The sequence below is a fragment of the Phyllosticta citribraziliensis genome (assembly GCF_038025025.1).
Source record: "Phyllosticta citribraziliensis strain CPC 17464 chromosome Unknown J3D65scaffold_11, whole genome shotgun sequence".
NCBI classification, from domain to species: Eukaryota; Fungi; Ascomycota; class Dothideomycetes; order Botryosphaeriales; family Phyllostictaceae; genus Phyllosticta; species Phyllosticta citribraziliensis.
The window spans coordinates 711,900-727,451 of record NW_027117348.1 but is presented as its reverse complement, the minus strand read 5'-3'; the positions used below and the strand labels follow the sequence as shown (position 1 = coordinate 727,451).

General features: G+C 55.4%; 4 protein-coding genes across 4 annotated transcripts; 1 reads left to right on the top strand and 3 right to left on the bottom strand.

Annotated features, from left to right (window-relative positions):
• Positions 1-370: 370 nt before the first annotated feature.
• J3D65DRAFT_96318 (uncharacterized protein) lies at positions 371-4,972 on the bottom strand. Its single transcript, XM_066804280.1, has 3 exons — positions 4,571-4,972; positions 4,472-4,519; positions 371-4,417 (listed from the first exon to the last, which is right to left on the bottom strand). Exons 1-3 carry the CDS (start codon positions 4,740-4,742, stop codon positions 735-737), a joined length of 3,903 nt encoding a protein of 1,300 aa, XP_066651845.1. The 5' UTR covers positions 4,743-4,972; the 3' UTR covers positions 371-734.
• J3D65DRAFT_96028 (uncharacterized protein) lies at positions 4,964-8,963 on the bottom strand. The gene is made up of 3 exons (XM_066804277.1): positions 8,766-8,963; positions 6,631-8,711; positions 4,964-6,540 (listed from the first exon to the last, which is right to left on the bottom strand). Exons 2-3 carry the CDS (start codon positions 8,659-8,661, stop codon positions 5,185-5,187), a joined length of 3,387 nt encoding a protein of 1,128 aa, XP_066651844.1. The 5' UTR covers positions 8,662-8,711; positions 8,766-8,963; the 3' UTR covers positions 4,964-5,184.
• A 1,547-nt stretch (positions 8,964-10,510) lies between these two features.
• Positions 10,511-12,757, bottom strand: J3D65DRAFT_96180 (uncharacterized protein). Its single transcript, XM_066804279.1, has 2 exons — positions 11,834-12,757; positions 10,511-11,788 (listed from the first exon to the last, which is right to left on the bottom strand). Exons 1-2 carry the CDS (start codon positions 12,346-12,348, stop codon positions 10,699-10,701), a joined length of 1,605 nt encoding a protein of 534 aa, XP_066651843.1. The 5' UTR covers positions 12,349-12,757; the 3' UTR covers positions 10,511-10,698.
• An 18-nt stretch (positions 12,758-12,775) lies between these two features.
• J3D65DRAFT_636002 (PLC-like phosphodiesterase) lies at positions 12,776-15,092 on the top strand. Its single transcript, XM_066801365.1, has one exon. The coding sequence runs from the start codon at positions 13,252-13,254 to the stop codon at positions 14,743-14,745; it is 1,494 nt and encodes a 497-aa protein (XP_066651842.1). The 5' UTR covers positions 12,776-13,251; the 3' UTR covers positions 14,746-15,092.
• The last annotated feature ends 460 nt before the right edge of the window (positions 15,093-15,552 follow it).

The window sequence follows — 15,552 nt, the reverse complement described above, 5'->3', positions numbered from 1 at the left end:
CATCCATGAGGCCCGCCCAAAAGGTTAAAAATGCGCAAGAGTGGGAGAGCCTGCGGTGGCGGGCGAGCAGACTTGGCGGCAGTCCCGCCTGTCCCAGGCTTCGCGTTTGGAGTCATGCTATGCCCTATCCCACTCTTCCAATGCTCCGGGCAGTCCGCCAAAAGCTGCTATCATTTTCAACCACAAACAGTCTTCGTGCAACACCAACACTTCGGCGGCCTCGGACACTTTTTTGACGAGCCATTTCAAATGCTGCTTCTGGCCGAAGTAAGAGAAACGTCCAGGGTACAGATATCTATGACTCAATGACCCAATCAGCCGTGCCGTCTTTGTGCTGCACTGTTTTGTGGGGAAGAAGGGACCTAGGCAAGAGGATGGATTGATGGCGACGTTGCCAAGAGGCCGTGATACACCTTTTGCTCGGCGCCATGGAGATTGAAAGACGTGCCACTCTTCTATCTTCTCTCCTTCGAAAGACGAATGCCGAAGGCGTTGATTGTGTGTCTTGGGGATGACAACAGGCCAATTGCCTGATACATCACCTTTTCGACATGCTTATCCTCAGGATACAACTCCTCCTCGACAACGGATTCAAAGCAAATTGTTTTCGCCTGCTGTCAGCTATCGACCTCTAACTAGCCTCTGTCCTTTTGCATTTTTCAACTCCTCCTATCCAGAACTGCCCATTGCCATTTTAGAATCCACTCATCCCCCTGCCAACGAAAACCACTCCATCATCTCTCCCGGTCGTTATTACCAAAACCGGTGTAGAAGCTGCACATTGACTTGTGCATCTTCCAGGCCTCCTTCTGACACTCTCTCGAGCAGTATTTTGCGACACCGCATCCGGCGCATTTGCTCATCGTCTTGCCCCCGAGCTGCTCCGGCGTTTTCCTGCAATTGAAGCAGTCGGTGTCGTCCGCTTTCCTGCCCGCGCATTCGGCTACCAACTTGTTCATTCTCTGCGGCTCGACCAACATTGACACGAAGCATGGCGAGATGGCCGCACGAACCGCAGTCTCCTGGAGCTTGTCCCAGCCAGGCGCATTGCGTGGGTAGAAGTTTTCTGGCAGTTTGCCATGGCCACACGAGCACAGAAATTCCTTGTAGACGTCGTAGCTGAGAGGCATATGGCCAACGGCTTTGTACTCGCAGTCGTCTCGGTGCGACCAAGTTCTGGCGCGCTCGACGGCCCCTGCGAACATCCTGTTCCACAGTGGAACTTCGCGGTTCGAGAAGTAGATGCGGCGGACTTCATCGCCAGGAGAGCCGTGTTTGTTGAAACACGTGTTTGCGAAAATCTTCACCCGAGTCCTGTTGCGCGCCGTAACGGCGACGATGGCGGCGTCCAGTACGATCGATTGTTCATTCATATCGAAACGCAAGGCTGAGACGCAGATCATGAATCTGTCTTTGTTCGCTTCGTCGCAGAAGATGAAAAATGTCTTCAAAGGCCGGTCGAGACCCGCCGCACCTTTGAAAAGTTCCATCAAGTCGTTTTTGAAGCTAATGCGTGGGTCGCAGCTGCGCACCATGCCGTCATGCGGTATACGAGCCTCAGGAGAAGACAGAATGTGGAATATTAGGGACTTCAAGCCCTCGACGTCTCCAATGCGGGACTTGTCGAAAGTTGGAAGACCGTCCAGAGCCAAGGATGACACTCCGTTGACCACGATAGTGCCATCGAATAGGTAATTCGGCCACATGAGAATGGGAACGTACCGCTCTTCGAGTGGATCGCCGGGCCCGACCGTCACTGTAACTGTGTTTTCTTCGGGATCTCCCACAACCAAAAACTTGCTTTGGATTAAAGGGACTGGGAAAAGGATGTGTCCCAAGGATTCGCTTCCTTCCATGGAGACTGCCAGCCCACAGGGAGAGGCAAGCTTTGCGGTGACCTTAGCACCATTGGCGAATTTCATTTTCCACTCCCCCGACTTAAGGGAGAGCTGTGCGGACATCGCTCCCATTTCCCCTACCTCGTTCATGACCACATGAAGCCTGACTTTAAAGAGCATCTCTGGTTGAAGCTGTTTTTCTGGAAGCTCCTTTGAAGCAAAACCGGTAGAAGCTGGGTCATGGCCGTTTTGAAGTACTCCGGCAGCTGAAGCGTCCCCCTGATCTTCCGCGGATGCTGATGTTCTAGCAGCTACAGCGGCCTGTTGGTCCTCCACGGATGCCGATGCGACGGTGCCATTTGCAGGAGACGACTGCTGAGGATTTGCGCCTGTCGGATTCTGGCGTCTTGGAGCAATAAGATCGCGAGGAACTAATCGGTCGTGCCTTTGATCTGTAATGTCCTCTGGTGAATGGATGACGGGAGGTTCAGAGCAGACGAAAACGCCCTCCTCGTTGTCGAGGCCTGTCTCGAAGATGACCATAGAAGGACCAAGGATGGGCCCAAGAACTTCGGCCGTCTTGGAGTCTTGCTCGAGACGGAACGCTACCACCAGGTCGGGCTCCGAGAACGTCAACGATGGGGCGCAGAAGGTGACTAGGAGAGGAGAGAACCCAAGCCAACCATCTTGGTCTTCGTCAATGACGAGGCGCCAGCTTCTTCTTCCAAATACGTGCCCTGACTCCCGAATGGTCCCGAAAGTCATGCGGAGGACGCCAAAGTCCATGATTACCGACTCCGAATGCCAGACAGTGCACACCACTCGGAGGTCTCCGAGCTTTGACAGATTGATTCCCCAAAGACGTTGAAAAACCTCCCTTGGAATTCGCAAAGTGGCGTGGACGAGGGTTGCATTTGCGAAAGGTGGTCCCAACAGGCGTCGCGAGTCGGCAAAGTCCAAGACGCCAAATCGGTGCAGCTGAACCAACAACTCGGAGAAGTAGCCTCTTCCCGTCGACTTGGCCGCCTCGTCAAATTGGCTCAGAAAATCCTTTGCGAAAATGCCCCACGCGGTAACAGACGTGTGTTTGATCCTCTCCAGAAACGCGACAAAGGTTGCTTGTGTGTGATGGAGTAAAGGAGAACCTCTCTTCACTTTACGGGGTAAAGTACCTTCGCCAGGGCCAAACATGTTGGCATAAAGGATATGGACAAACGAAGCAAGGGCGTTCGCACCATACGAAAGACCCGAAAAGCGACCCATGCCATCAAGGATGACGTCGTTGGCGATGCAACTTTTCCAACAAAGTCTGGTCTTTACTGTTGGATGCTTCCTAAGCAGCCTCTGCGCCAACAACGAGAAGGTCCTGGACACAGGAGGCACCGATGTTGTATTGCACCAGAACTCGACTGGCATCAGTCCAATCACCAGCGCGATAGTGTCGAAGTGCCCTGGGAAAAAGCCGACCAAAACGCCTGTCTCGTTTGGATCCTCGGTCAAAGACGCCTCTGTCACCAGTGTTGAAGACAGCGACCAGTCGAGCAGTGGCGCTGTTGCCAGCAAGATGTTCAACGAGCCGCACTTGTCGACTAGACGCCCCGTATCGATGGCGTTGAAGCGGATTGGTGCCTTGAAATTCGTTTCTGGCGTTTTGCTCTTTGCTTTCGGACCCTTTTTACCTGGCCCAGCAGCTGTTACACTAGCCTCGGAGGCCTCTGGCTCGGAGCTGACTTCCGGGGTATAGTCTGGGCTATTCAAGTCCATATTCTGCATTTTCAAACGGCCACGCGGTGCCCACCTCGAAGCAGGCTGTGGGGTTCCCGGGTGGAGATCGCGCAGCACGTAGCAAAAAGCTAGAGCATCACCGACAGCGAACCTCAGAGTGATTTTTCCATCCTGGCAGCCCCGACGGAAAGCGCGGCACCACGCGAAAAATTGCATCATTCCAGGTGCCATTTGGGAAAGTTTCTTGGCTGCTTCGGGAGGCAGCTCAGTCATTGGGGAGAATCCGTCGAATAAATCTTGTCCCAATGCAAGGTGGAACCCCTCGAGCGGAAAGGTGCTTGGATGGATGACGGTGTGGGCGGCTCTGCACCCAAAGGTCGGGTTCCATAATCTTCCTTCCTTAACCTCTTCCTCTGATTCATATCCAAGTTGTCCAAGTTTCCAGTAAGTCTCGCGCATGGTCTCCAGGAGCGTGTGCGGGCCGGTGTTGAGAGGGGCAGACGCCATGAGCAGCTCCGCCGAGACGCCCTTTGCCTTGCCCACGTCTCTGGCCCCCTTCAACATGGTCTCAAACTGAGTGTAGTCGCTGGCATCTCCTCTGCTGTAACATTCCCAGACCTCACGCACCCGGTCCAGTGACGCACTGTCACAGAATCTTATGACTTTGCCGTAGATCGAGTTGTGCCATCTTTCCAGTGTCTTGGCGCGCTGTCGGAGCTTCTTTCCTTGTTTCCGGAAGAACTGGAACGTCTCCTCGTTGAGAACCATGTCTGTGAAGATCCCGAACACTGCTGCATCGGTAACGGCGGACGATTCGCTGTCGATGAATATCGACAGGAGGAAGATGTTTCGGGCTGAAGTGGCCAAGGTCAGCGAATGACAACGCGCGGCGGACGACCTCATCTTACCGATCACCATTTTTTCGACGTCGCAACAGGTGATGTCCAGCAGCCTGTCTTTTGGTCGAGGTCAGCAAGTGAAGTCTTCGCGATCAAGCTCTTTCTCACCATGATCCCGTTCGCAATACGCCGTGAAGAGGACGTTGCGAATGTCGCCACAGCCCAGGCTAAGAATTTTGGCAGCCTCTTCTCGTCTGAGGTACTGCGCAAGGTAGACAGGAGGTGAGTTCCCTGCCGGGCGAAACAGGGGCGCAATGTCGAGCCGCGTCGGTGCGGCCATGCTGCCTGCGTGCGTGGATGAAATGTGTGGGAAAGATGGATTCAAAACGAGTGCTGAAGATTTTTAAGAGAATAGCTGCATGTCGGCCTCAGGGTAAAAAGACTCTCGGCGTCAGGATGGAAAAGTTGTCGCCGTGGACGGGCAGCAGAAGTCACAAGTCGGCGGGGCGACGACCTTCTCCTTTCGTGATCACAAGTTAGAGGCTCTTGCTAAAATCAGTAACCACGGCGAAGGCAAAGGCTGCGGGGGAATACAGGCTTGAATAAAACAACGTAGTCAAATCCTAGGAGAGCTCGACATACTCCACAACCAGCGACGTGACATCTTGAAGCAGTGGACAACTCCATTTCACAACAATCCAGAGAAGAGAGGAGGAAGGAGAAAGAGAACAAGAAAAGAGACCAAATCAGACCATTATCTCATCCATCAGCCATCATTCACCTCACTCACCAACTGGACACTCAAGTGGGCGCTCCTTTTTCTCCTTCGCCTTCTCCCTCTTCATTCGCCTCTTTTCCTGCCTGCGCCTCTTGCTTTCAGCCTCAATCGCATCCGCCGCCTCATCCACCTCGTCACTTTTCCTCTTGGTGCCAGCGATCGCTGTAGGTTGGGGCTGAGATGGCAGAGCGACCGGCAGGCCATTTTTCGTCTCGGGCGCAGCATGCGGGTGATTTCGGTCTCCAAAGTCACTCCTGGCCCCAACGGGAGTGGTAGCTAGGCTCCGAACAGCATTCCTTTCCTTCTTCTCCTTGGACTTCTTCTTCTTTTGGCTTTCGACCTGAGTAGCGGCGTTGGGAGCATTCGTCGACGTTGCGGGCTCACCATCACCCTGTACCGTGGCCTGAGGAGCATTTTTGGGCTTCTCCAGAACAGTCACCTCAACTTGGCCCTTCTCTTCTCCCGCCACCCCTTCACGCCTCTGCCTCTCTGATTTCTCTCGCTCCTTCATCTCAGCCCTAGCCCTCTTCCTCTCAGCCTTTTCCGCGGCATGCTTCTCCCTAGCCAAAACCTCGTCCCTCTCTTTCAGCAAGCGCCCCTGCTCCGTCTTCCCTGGCAACAGAGCGCGTCCGACGTCGCGACCGACAATGACGCCACTGACTGGGTCGAAGCGCGGACAGGCCCGCGTGCGATCGGCGTGTCCGCTCTTGCGACACGTGTTGCAGTAGTCTGGCAGCGTGTCGGGGTCGACGTCGATTCGACGTGGGTCGATGATCGTCTTCCGAGGAGGGGTGCAGGGGATTATTGCCGTTTCCCCTTGGCTGTCAGATTTGATGGGCGCTTCATGTTTGAAAACTTCGCTGCTGGAGGTCACTGGGGCATCGAGCTTGATGGTTTTCTTCGGAGGGACTTTGAGCGGTTCGCACTTGATGACCTTGGACCCGGTGGTGCTGGGCTGCTTGGACGTGATGTTTTTGGTTTCGGACACGCTCTGCGGAACAGACTTCGGCCTTTTTACAGGCGTTCTGGGCAATTCCAGGTTGGTCTTGTCTTTGGGTGCTTCGGGCGGATCGACGGCTTTTGTCACAGAAGAACTGGGTGGTTTAGAGTCGCTTTCCTTCTTCGTTGAAGCGCTGGACTGCGCAGTCGCTGTCTTGCTGCTGGACGTGTCGGGCGGGTTCGGCTTGGTGGTCTTTTTCGTCTTGACCTTCTCCGTCGGTGTTGACTTTCCCTTGGACTTGTCGCTCCTAGGTGGTGCGATGGTAGCGTCGGCGGCGGCGACAGCAGCAGCAGCAACAGAAGAGCCGCTGGCAGTTGGCAGCGACGGTTGCTTCAAAGAACTCCTGGAAGGGAGCGCGTCCTTTGTTGGGTCAGCGCGTTTTCGAGAAGAGGTGAATTGGTAAAAGGGAGTGCGGAGAGGGGCGTTGGGTAGGTTTGAAGGAGAAGGTACCTTTTCCTGGCGAGTCGGCGGAGCGTTAGAGGCATGACTGGCGGCACCTTCGGCTGCAACATGGAACCTATCCCTCAGAATCTCCTTGAAAATAGGACATATCGTTTTTGAATCTTGCACGTCCTTCTTGGCCTTTTTCTCCGACTCGGCTGTTTCTCTCATGAGCTGCTGCTCATCAGCATTCCCCTCACCTCCCTCCAAAAATCTCTCCACTGGTTCATAACCCGTTGTTTCCATAGCTTTCATTCTTTTGCCCTGCAGACGCGCCTCCTCCTTTTCCATCTCTTCGACCAAATAATCCCAAGTCACAGCTCTAGCATTGCCCTCCATTACACGGCCCTGACCATCGCGCTCGGGATCCTGACGAAATAGCCGTCGCCCATGTTTTCTCAAGAACTTTGCTTTGGCTCGGGCGAATCCCTCCGGCAGGCCGTGAAGAAACTGCATCTTCTTCACCCATATGGGGATCTCGGAATGGTTGCGAAAGATCTCCAAGTCGTAGCACTGCTGGTCCAAATGTTTGGCAAAGTCTTTGACACACCCGCCGTTGTCTGAGAGGCTGCTGGAAAAGAACCGTCGCCATTGCGCGAAGACCTCCTCTGGGTCTAGCTCCTCGATGTAGCGATCTCGGCGGTTATACCACTGTTCGGTTGGATCAGCGGACGGAGGGCCGGGGTGAGAGGCCGGGGGAGGGGCAGATGAAGTGCCACCCGAATCAGGAGGAATAGTGGAGGGTTCGGGGGCATTCAATGCAGGACCAGGGTTCGAGGCGATTGTAAGTGTAGAGGGTATAGGAGCATTCGACGCAGGGTTAGGAGCCGAAGTGGTAGCTAGTGTAGGGGGACCGGGAGCATCCGATGCTGTGCCAGGGGCAGAAGACGCGGGAGGAAGAGTAGAGGGTCCAGGAGCATTCGATGTCGATGCAGGCTCAGGAGCTTGCTCAGGAGCTGATGTAGTAGCTAGTGCAGAAGTTCCAGGAGCATTTGATGCAAGGTGAGGGACAGAAGAAGCGGGAGGAAGAGTAGAGGGTCCGGGAGCATTCAACACAGGGCCAGGAGAGATGGACTCGGGCGTATTCAAACCACATTTGCCAACTTCGTCCAAAGCCAGCAAAAGGTCTTTCGACGTCATGTTGAAAGCATCCGGCGACGTGATAGCAATCTCCGCGGGAAGCAGCCCTCGTTTTCCCTTGGGGTCCCGCGCGCATCGCCCGGCAATGACCCAATCGCGCATCGGCCAAGGGGATGAGTTGCCGTCCCGAACGTGTTTTTCGACCGCCTCTTCAAGCCCCGGTATTCCTCTCTCCATTGCACGCGTGATGATACCAAAGGCCTTTCGGTCGCCTGCCCGGAAGAATATGGAATCCCGATGGTTGTCGAGGTTGCCATTGGCGAATTCTTTGAACCCGGCTATGAGAACCACTGTCATTGTCTCCTTTTTCCAATGGTCGTAGTCTTCAAGTAGCTGAGGCGGATTCTTGTTGTTTTCGAAATACTGGTTCGACATGTTCGTGTGGGGATGGTACCATTCTGGACGTCGCGGCCTGAATAGGGCTTCAGGATCGTCAGGGTCGGCGCCAACTGTCTCCGGCTCGTCGTCCTCGTAGTCGCAGTCCTTGGAGCATGGACTCGACGGGAAGGATGCATAGTCTGTGTTGAATGGAGAGCTTTCCGGAATCTCCACACGTCGCGGCTGCGGGGTCGGTGACATTACTGGGTCGTAGACATGACTGTCGGTGCTCACTGTTTGTTCGCCAGGCTCTCGGGCTACCAGCTCTTCGGTCGTCTTCGATCTAAGGACCGGTGTCGTTGGAAGGCCGATTTCAGGTGACCCACGCGGTATTTCGGGGTTGAAGTAGATAGAGTCTATCATCGCCTGCTCCCGACCAGGCGAATATTCTTCTGACTCTGAGGACTCTGATGCATGATCGTCGTCCGCTTCATCCATCCATTCCGGCTCCATGAACTCGACGAGGTATGGGTCAGGCGACTCAGACCTGCTCTCTGATGAATCGCTCGAGTCAAAGCGCATTCCCGGATGCAAGTCGAACGAAAGACGCGGAGCAGAGTCCTACGGTCAAGCTGTACCAATCATGAGTATAGATCATCAGATACACAGGAGTAGGAGAAACTCACAATAAGAGATTGAATGAGAAAGAAGAATCGAGCTCAATGGCCGCAGGAGATTGCTCAAAAATCGAACATCAAAAACGACACCAACAGAATTTGAGCTCAAGGCGATTGAGAGGCACAGCTGTTTATTAAACCACCCTCATGCTTTGCCTGGGCACCGCATGCGCAAATACTAGAGGCTGAGACAGCACGGTCACAGCGACACGACAACGGTGCCCACGCGTCTTGCAGTCGCGCGTGTAACGTCGAGACCAGACGTCCAGGATCCAAAGGTCCAAGCGGCGAGTGTTTGTGCCATCCAAGAGAAAGACAAGCCCCGCCCGAAATATAGGGCAAGCTTCAAAAAGATGCAAAGATGCAGTGCGCAACACGCTGCGTGAAGTGACTTTGGGAAAACGCGACCAGGATGGACAAGATGAGCAGCGCCATGGATGCTCCCCGATTGGCCACATGTGCGATACCGCTCTCTTGAGGCCTCCATCGAAGGCCAGGGTCGCTGACGTGACCTTTGCGAGGCGTGGTCCTTCAAAGCGACAAGATCGACCTGCCTCAGAAAGTCCCCGATGCGACCATTCACATTTTGCGGCTGCCGGTACCTGCATGCAATTCACAGACAATGCATGGCTCAGTGGCCAATCGCAAGTGAGCGACAATCGATTCAGCAAGTCGTCGAGGAGGAAACGGTGCTTTCTTGCTCAAGCGGGGCGCCCGGCATCGCATCCGTCGACAAGTTGGCCCAGTCGTAGTCGTACGGCAACGGGCGAGTGCAGGACTGATCAGGCGAGACGACGAGATAGGGGAGACGGCAGCGCGTTGCGTCGCGTTGCGTTGAAGGCGACAGAACGCTCCTTGCATGGAGCCATGACGTCGCGGCCTGCAGCGTCCAGCGCAATTTTTCTGTTGGTTGATGGACGATGGCTCTTTCTGTCGAGAATTGCCTTTTCCCGCCAATGCGGATGCATGATAAACGTCAATTGGCGGTGACGGATAAAGGGCGCTGGCGGTCGGCGATTTGCTGGTGTGGAGATGGGTGTGGGGTTGACTGGGGAAAAAGCAACGAGGAGTTGATAGCGCTGCCACTCCAAACCTCCGACTCCAACCATAACCCTGTTCTTTTGGTGCAGGCCAGGCCAGCTGCAGATACAGCACAAGACTTGATGCACTTCGAGGTCGCGGTCCGACGCGGGGCGGCGGGACGAACCTTCCACCTGCACCACCGGCATGCAAGGACTGTCGCCGTTACGCATTGCGCAGGACGTACTTCCGCCCATCGTCATCATTGCCGTCTTTCTGCCCCTTTCAGAGATTTCCTGCAGACGGCAATGTCATGCCATGTCATGCAATCCTCCCGCTTCGGTTGGCCGGATTCCGAGTAAACAGTATCGCAGCAGTTCGCCCGTGGGAACCGTGGTTGAAATTAGGAAGACCCTGGTATGAAACCTCGACCGAATCAATCAGGTCGAGCCAAACTACAGAGGTGACTAGGAAGAGAACAAGGAAAGTGAGGTAGGTAGACGAGGTATTTTGCAACACACAGCCTCCTTCCACCAATCCAACCATTCAAAACGCCGCGAGACCTGCCGCCCGTCCCGTCCCGTCCTGCGTCAACCCAGGAAATGGAACAAATTAGAGAGGAAAATCAAGGACTGATCTGCAAGAATCCGACAAGCAATCAAGGAGAAAGGGATCGGCCGTATCGCAGCCAGGCCATCCAGTGTCCATCATCCGATTCCGGGACGCCCCAGGCCAGACTCCAGCCATCCAAACGCCGTGCGAGATAACAAAAGTGCAGTGAGAGACTGCGGGCAGGGTTGTAAGAGTACACGTTTCGGGGGAAGGTTTGTGAAAGCCCGATCGACAATTGCACCATCGGTTTTGGGTCCACGCACCAGCCTCTTTCAATCCAGCTTCGAGCATCATCGACGCGGTCCCTGGTCTATTGCTGCACCTCGCCGCCATTCACTGCCGCTGCGCAGCCGAGCGAACAAGCCCGCCTCAGGAAAGGCAGGAACGAGTCCTCGGCCCCGCAAAACAGCGTGTCCGCATAGTGCCAATACTCGACCCACTCGGCCCCAGGCTGGATGTAAGGCTTGCTGCAAACGGAGCAGATTCGACCCCCTGCGTTCAGGGCGCGCTCCATTTCCTCAAGTCCGCGAACAACAAGTTTGGGAGAAGACTCGTCTGAAAAAAAGTTCCGCAAAGTGTGTGGGCTGGAGGTGCCGGCAGCGGCGCGGAGGGAAAGTTCAAACAGGGACGGAACGCGAGTCTTGTTGGGTAGGTTGGCGAGCTCCATGGCCGGAGTGTGGCCTGCACCTGCTGCTGGCAAAATGGAGACGTCGCGAGAGGCGCGCGAGGGGGGAACGGGCGAGTTCCTTTGCAAGGATCCATCAAAATCCATCCGGGCCACTGGAGTGCTCGTGATGTACACTGGTTCCCTTTTCCAAGCTGGACACTCGTGGCGCGGTGTTGGCGCGGGATCGCGAGTTTCCATGCGCTTAAGGAGAGTTTCGTACAAACGGATGGACCAGGCGATTTGCTCTCGTGATGCAGCCTGCTCGGGGTCATCGAGGGCCTCCCTGAAGTCGGAAAGTTTCTTCACCATCTCCTGGGAATCATCTGAAAATTCCAGCGTTCCCGAGAACTTTCCACCTTGAAAAAAGCGGTTTGGGGTCACGTTGAGACATGTCAACTTGCCGCTAGGAGCGACAAGTCGAAGCAATTCCCATGGCAACCACCGCAGTTTGTTTCCAGCCAGATTCAACTCCGTGAGATTCTTGAGGTTCGCGATGGCAGGCGGAATTTCCTCGAGCTTGTTGTTGCGCAGGCTCAATACTGACAGGTTCTCTAGGTTCCACAGTGACATGGGGACGGCTCGAAGCCCATTTTGCGAGAGGAAGATCTTCAATGATGGGGTGAAGGACTGGTACGAGTCTTCCTTTGGGACTTCGGCGCCAACCCGAGGGTTTCTGATGAGCTGCGCGAGCGGCTGGATGAGTTCGTCGGAAATCGAGCCTAGATGCATTGCACTGCATTCGTTAGTAGACGCCTCTCGCTATCGATGGGTAGCTTACGAGAGGTCAACCGACTCGATTCCGTTCTCCAGACATGCTTGGATCTTCTCGTTGGCGCTTGCGTGTCCGGCAGCATTGTCTTGTTCAGTAGGTGGGTTTTGAGCTCGCGGGACGGATCCAAACAGGACTGGACGGGGAGCGGCGGCCAGACGCTCAATGGCGGAGTCGTCGGACGACTCGCTCGACAGCCAGACACCGCTGTCATTGTTCCTGGATAGCTTTTTCTTAGCCCGTGGCCTCGGGGTTCGCTTAGGGCTCCTCGCAGGCTTGTCCTCGTGAGCCCACCACGTTCCAACGTACTGTCTCTTTTTGCGATTGGGGATCTCGTAATTCTCCACGCCCTCGGGCGCGTCGTCGCTGCTGAATAAAAAGGCGTCGCTCGACGAGCTCCCCTGGCTGTGGTCGTGGAGGGTGGGCGACCGCGAGCGTTTCCGGCTGTAATCAGACGGCAGCGGCGGAGGGGAGCTTGGAGGCTCAAAGAGGGCGGCGGGGCTCGACTCGCGTGACAAGGCCATGGGGGGCGCGTGGTGTCTCAATGCGGAGCACAGCAGTGGGAGGGCTTGAAGTAGGCGACGGGCCGGACAAAAGCAATAACAGGAGAAACGCGTCGCTCGGTGGAGCGATACCGGTGGTCGAGGACGCGGACGCGAAGTGCGGGCGTCAACACGGGGCGGGCGCTGTGTTGGGTGGTAGCTTAGGTTCCTGGGGACGGGCCGCCGGAGCCCTGGTTCGGGTGGGGTGCGACCTTGGACCCCGTCGGCTCGGATGCCTGGCTAAGAATGACGACGGACGGCTCTTTGAGGATGCCCTGGTCGAGTCTGGTGTTGAGGAGGGAGGGCGACGCCGACAGGGGATGGTGGATGGTGGATGGTGGATGGTGCAGCAGCGGACCATGACCGAAGGGGGAGGATCATGTCGACGGCCTCGGCTCCTCACGTCAGTCGCTGCGTTAGTCCCAGCTCCCCTCAACACCATCACGTCCATCGCCATCCTCTATCCCGCGCCTGGTCTAGCCACTGCGTCCAGCCACGCGCTGCCTCGTCTGGCGCTCCGTCGTGTCTGTCCTTATCCTCGCATGCACGTGCTGCCGTTTGGCTGCGTGGCCGTCCACTCATCATTCACCGCTCGCCTTACGAAGCCGCCATCTCGACACCCTGCTCTGCCACCTTCTCCACTAGGATCGACTCGGCGCCTGCTGATGCCCCTCTCTGCCTCATCATGTTTCTCTCTGCCTCGTCTGCTTCACATGGTCCTCTCCCGTGCGATTGGCTGTCAGTCGGGACTTGTTTGCGCTCTCGACATGCATCCTCGTCCATACGCCTCGTCCTCGAGGCGCTTTCCTCGACCTCTTGGCCAAACAGTTAAAGGAGCTGTCTAGTCCGTGTGTTTCGAAAAATGTGCGTAGATCCGGGCTGTGTATGCATAGCGCCCCCAGCTACACCCGCGCTTCTTTGTTTCCGCCCCTTATAAGTCTCTTCCTGCTGCAACCATGGGTCAAGGTAGGCCACAGTCTCTCGTTCCTTCGTTTCCTACACTTTCTTTACATTATTCCAGTACCATCAGCCATGTCGAACGGCTACGTCGAGCTGATTAATGCAACTCCGCATCCATGGACACTTTCGTATTCGCACTCTTACCAAATGGACAATTGGTCCTTTCCCAGCACAGTCGCATCGGGAGCATCTATGCCAGTCTACGTCCAGTGGCATGTTGCGGCCGGTAAGAGCTTGGGAGACGACGCCGGCGAGGCTGTCTATGCGGTGGGGGGCACTTCTTCCAGCTTCCAAGTCCAGGCCCGATACCGTGACGGTTTCAACCTCGAGGTCTACCTAGTCGACTTGGCCACGCAAAACAACGCTCAGGGTAGCACCATCAACCTCGGCTGGAACGGCGGATCTTATGTCAACTGGGTGCTGGGTGGCGCTGACGGGAGCTATACCTCGAATGGCGCGTCAGTGGACTGGATGCATCAGAACCTGGCGTTGCTTGGCGATCGACAAATCCGCCATATCTGCATGCCTGGCAGTCATGATGCAGGCATGTCTAAGTTTGGCACACACACTGATCTGGTGACGAAGCAAAACACCATTACGCAAAAGTTCGATATCGCGACGCAGCTCACGGCGGGCTCGAGGTGGTTCGATATTCGGCCGATACTAAGGAACGGATCCTTCCAGACTGGACACTACAGTGACGTTGATGTGCTCGGCTGGCAGGGTGCCGATGGTCAGTCTCTGACCGAAATCATCTCGCAAATCAATGACTTCACGTCCAAGTACAACGAGCTCGTCATTCTCGATATTTCGCACGCCTACAATGCCGACAGCGACTATGCCGACTTTTCGCAGGCCAACTGGGAGACTCTGTTCGCAGAGCTGCAAAAGATCAATCACCGCTTGAACACGACGGGTCTGACGACTTCGACGGACCTCAGCAAGAAGACGCTGTCCTCATTCATCGGGGATGGGCCATGTGTTCTCCTTGTCACAGAGCTCCCAACAGGAATTTCGTTACCCAGCGCCGCGTTCACTGCCGGTATCGTCAACAGCGGCAACTCGTTTCCCATCTACAACAGTTACGCCGACTCTAACGATCTTAATACCATGGTCGCCGACCAGCTGTCCAAACTGCACACTCAGCGCAAGAATCCCGACTCTACATTCTTTTTGCTCTCGTGGACCCTAACTCAAGACGCTCTTGACGTTATCAACGCCGCAACGTCCATCCTCGAGCTCGCCGAAAAGGCCTACGAGCCGCTGTTCCAGCAGGCTTTTGTCAATTTTACAAGCCAATCGTATCCAAACGTCTTGTACATGGACCTCTTTGGCGCATCGGATAAAGACGCATCGGCGCCAAATACGGAGGTTGCAGCGTTGGCGATGGCGGTCAATAGTCTGTATGGGGCGGCATGAGCTTACTTCGTGTGAATATCTTGGTAGCTCGTGGCATTGGGAATGGCGTTTTGTTTGCATTGCATCATATATAGATTGCTACGATGACGAATTACGGCGGAACAGCGAAGGAGGCTTCTTGTACATGCGCAATCCTGTAAATGACATCACCTACATAGCAAGAGTTCAATACCCTGCTTATCTTCCACATCAAAGGATCACAGAGGTGGTCGAAAGGGATGAGCCCTCCTGGGAATGCGGCTGCACACAGGGAGCGTTTGTGCAAAGCTACGGTTGCGCTCAGGGAGAAGTCGTTCATTGCTACGAATAGACCCGGGAATCTCAGTTCTTTCGATACCCACTGTGAGATCGAATATCAAATGCCAGATGGCTCGTATCTTTGGCGAGTGATCAACAAGACGCGTTTCCGCCACCGACGATACTGAACGCCTCGACCCTTCTCGTCCAGCCTTTGGAATAAGCATGATTTTGCCTCTCGTATGTGCTTTAAGCTTAAGTTCGAGTCCATCCAATCCGCATGTCTGCCCATCTCCCGCGGGCGGGAGAGCAGCGCGTTCAGCGCGCGCAGCCCGCAGCCAGAGCAAGGACCAGCTATGTTCTCATCGACCTCCGCTTGCGATCTGCGACCTTCCCGCTCCATCCATGGCTTGCCCTCCTCTCCATCGCACAACCACAACACTCAACCAACCAACCAACCACAGGACGCGCAACGAGGACCGCTGGCTGACTGCTGAGGTCACCGTACCAGGAAGCTCGCCGTCGCTCGGCTGGCTCGCTGTGGGCTGCCCCACCCACACTACCGCGTTG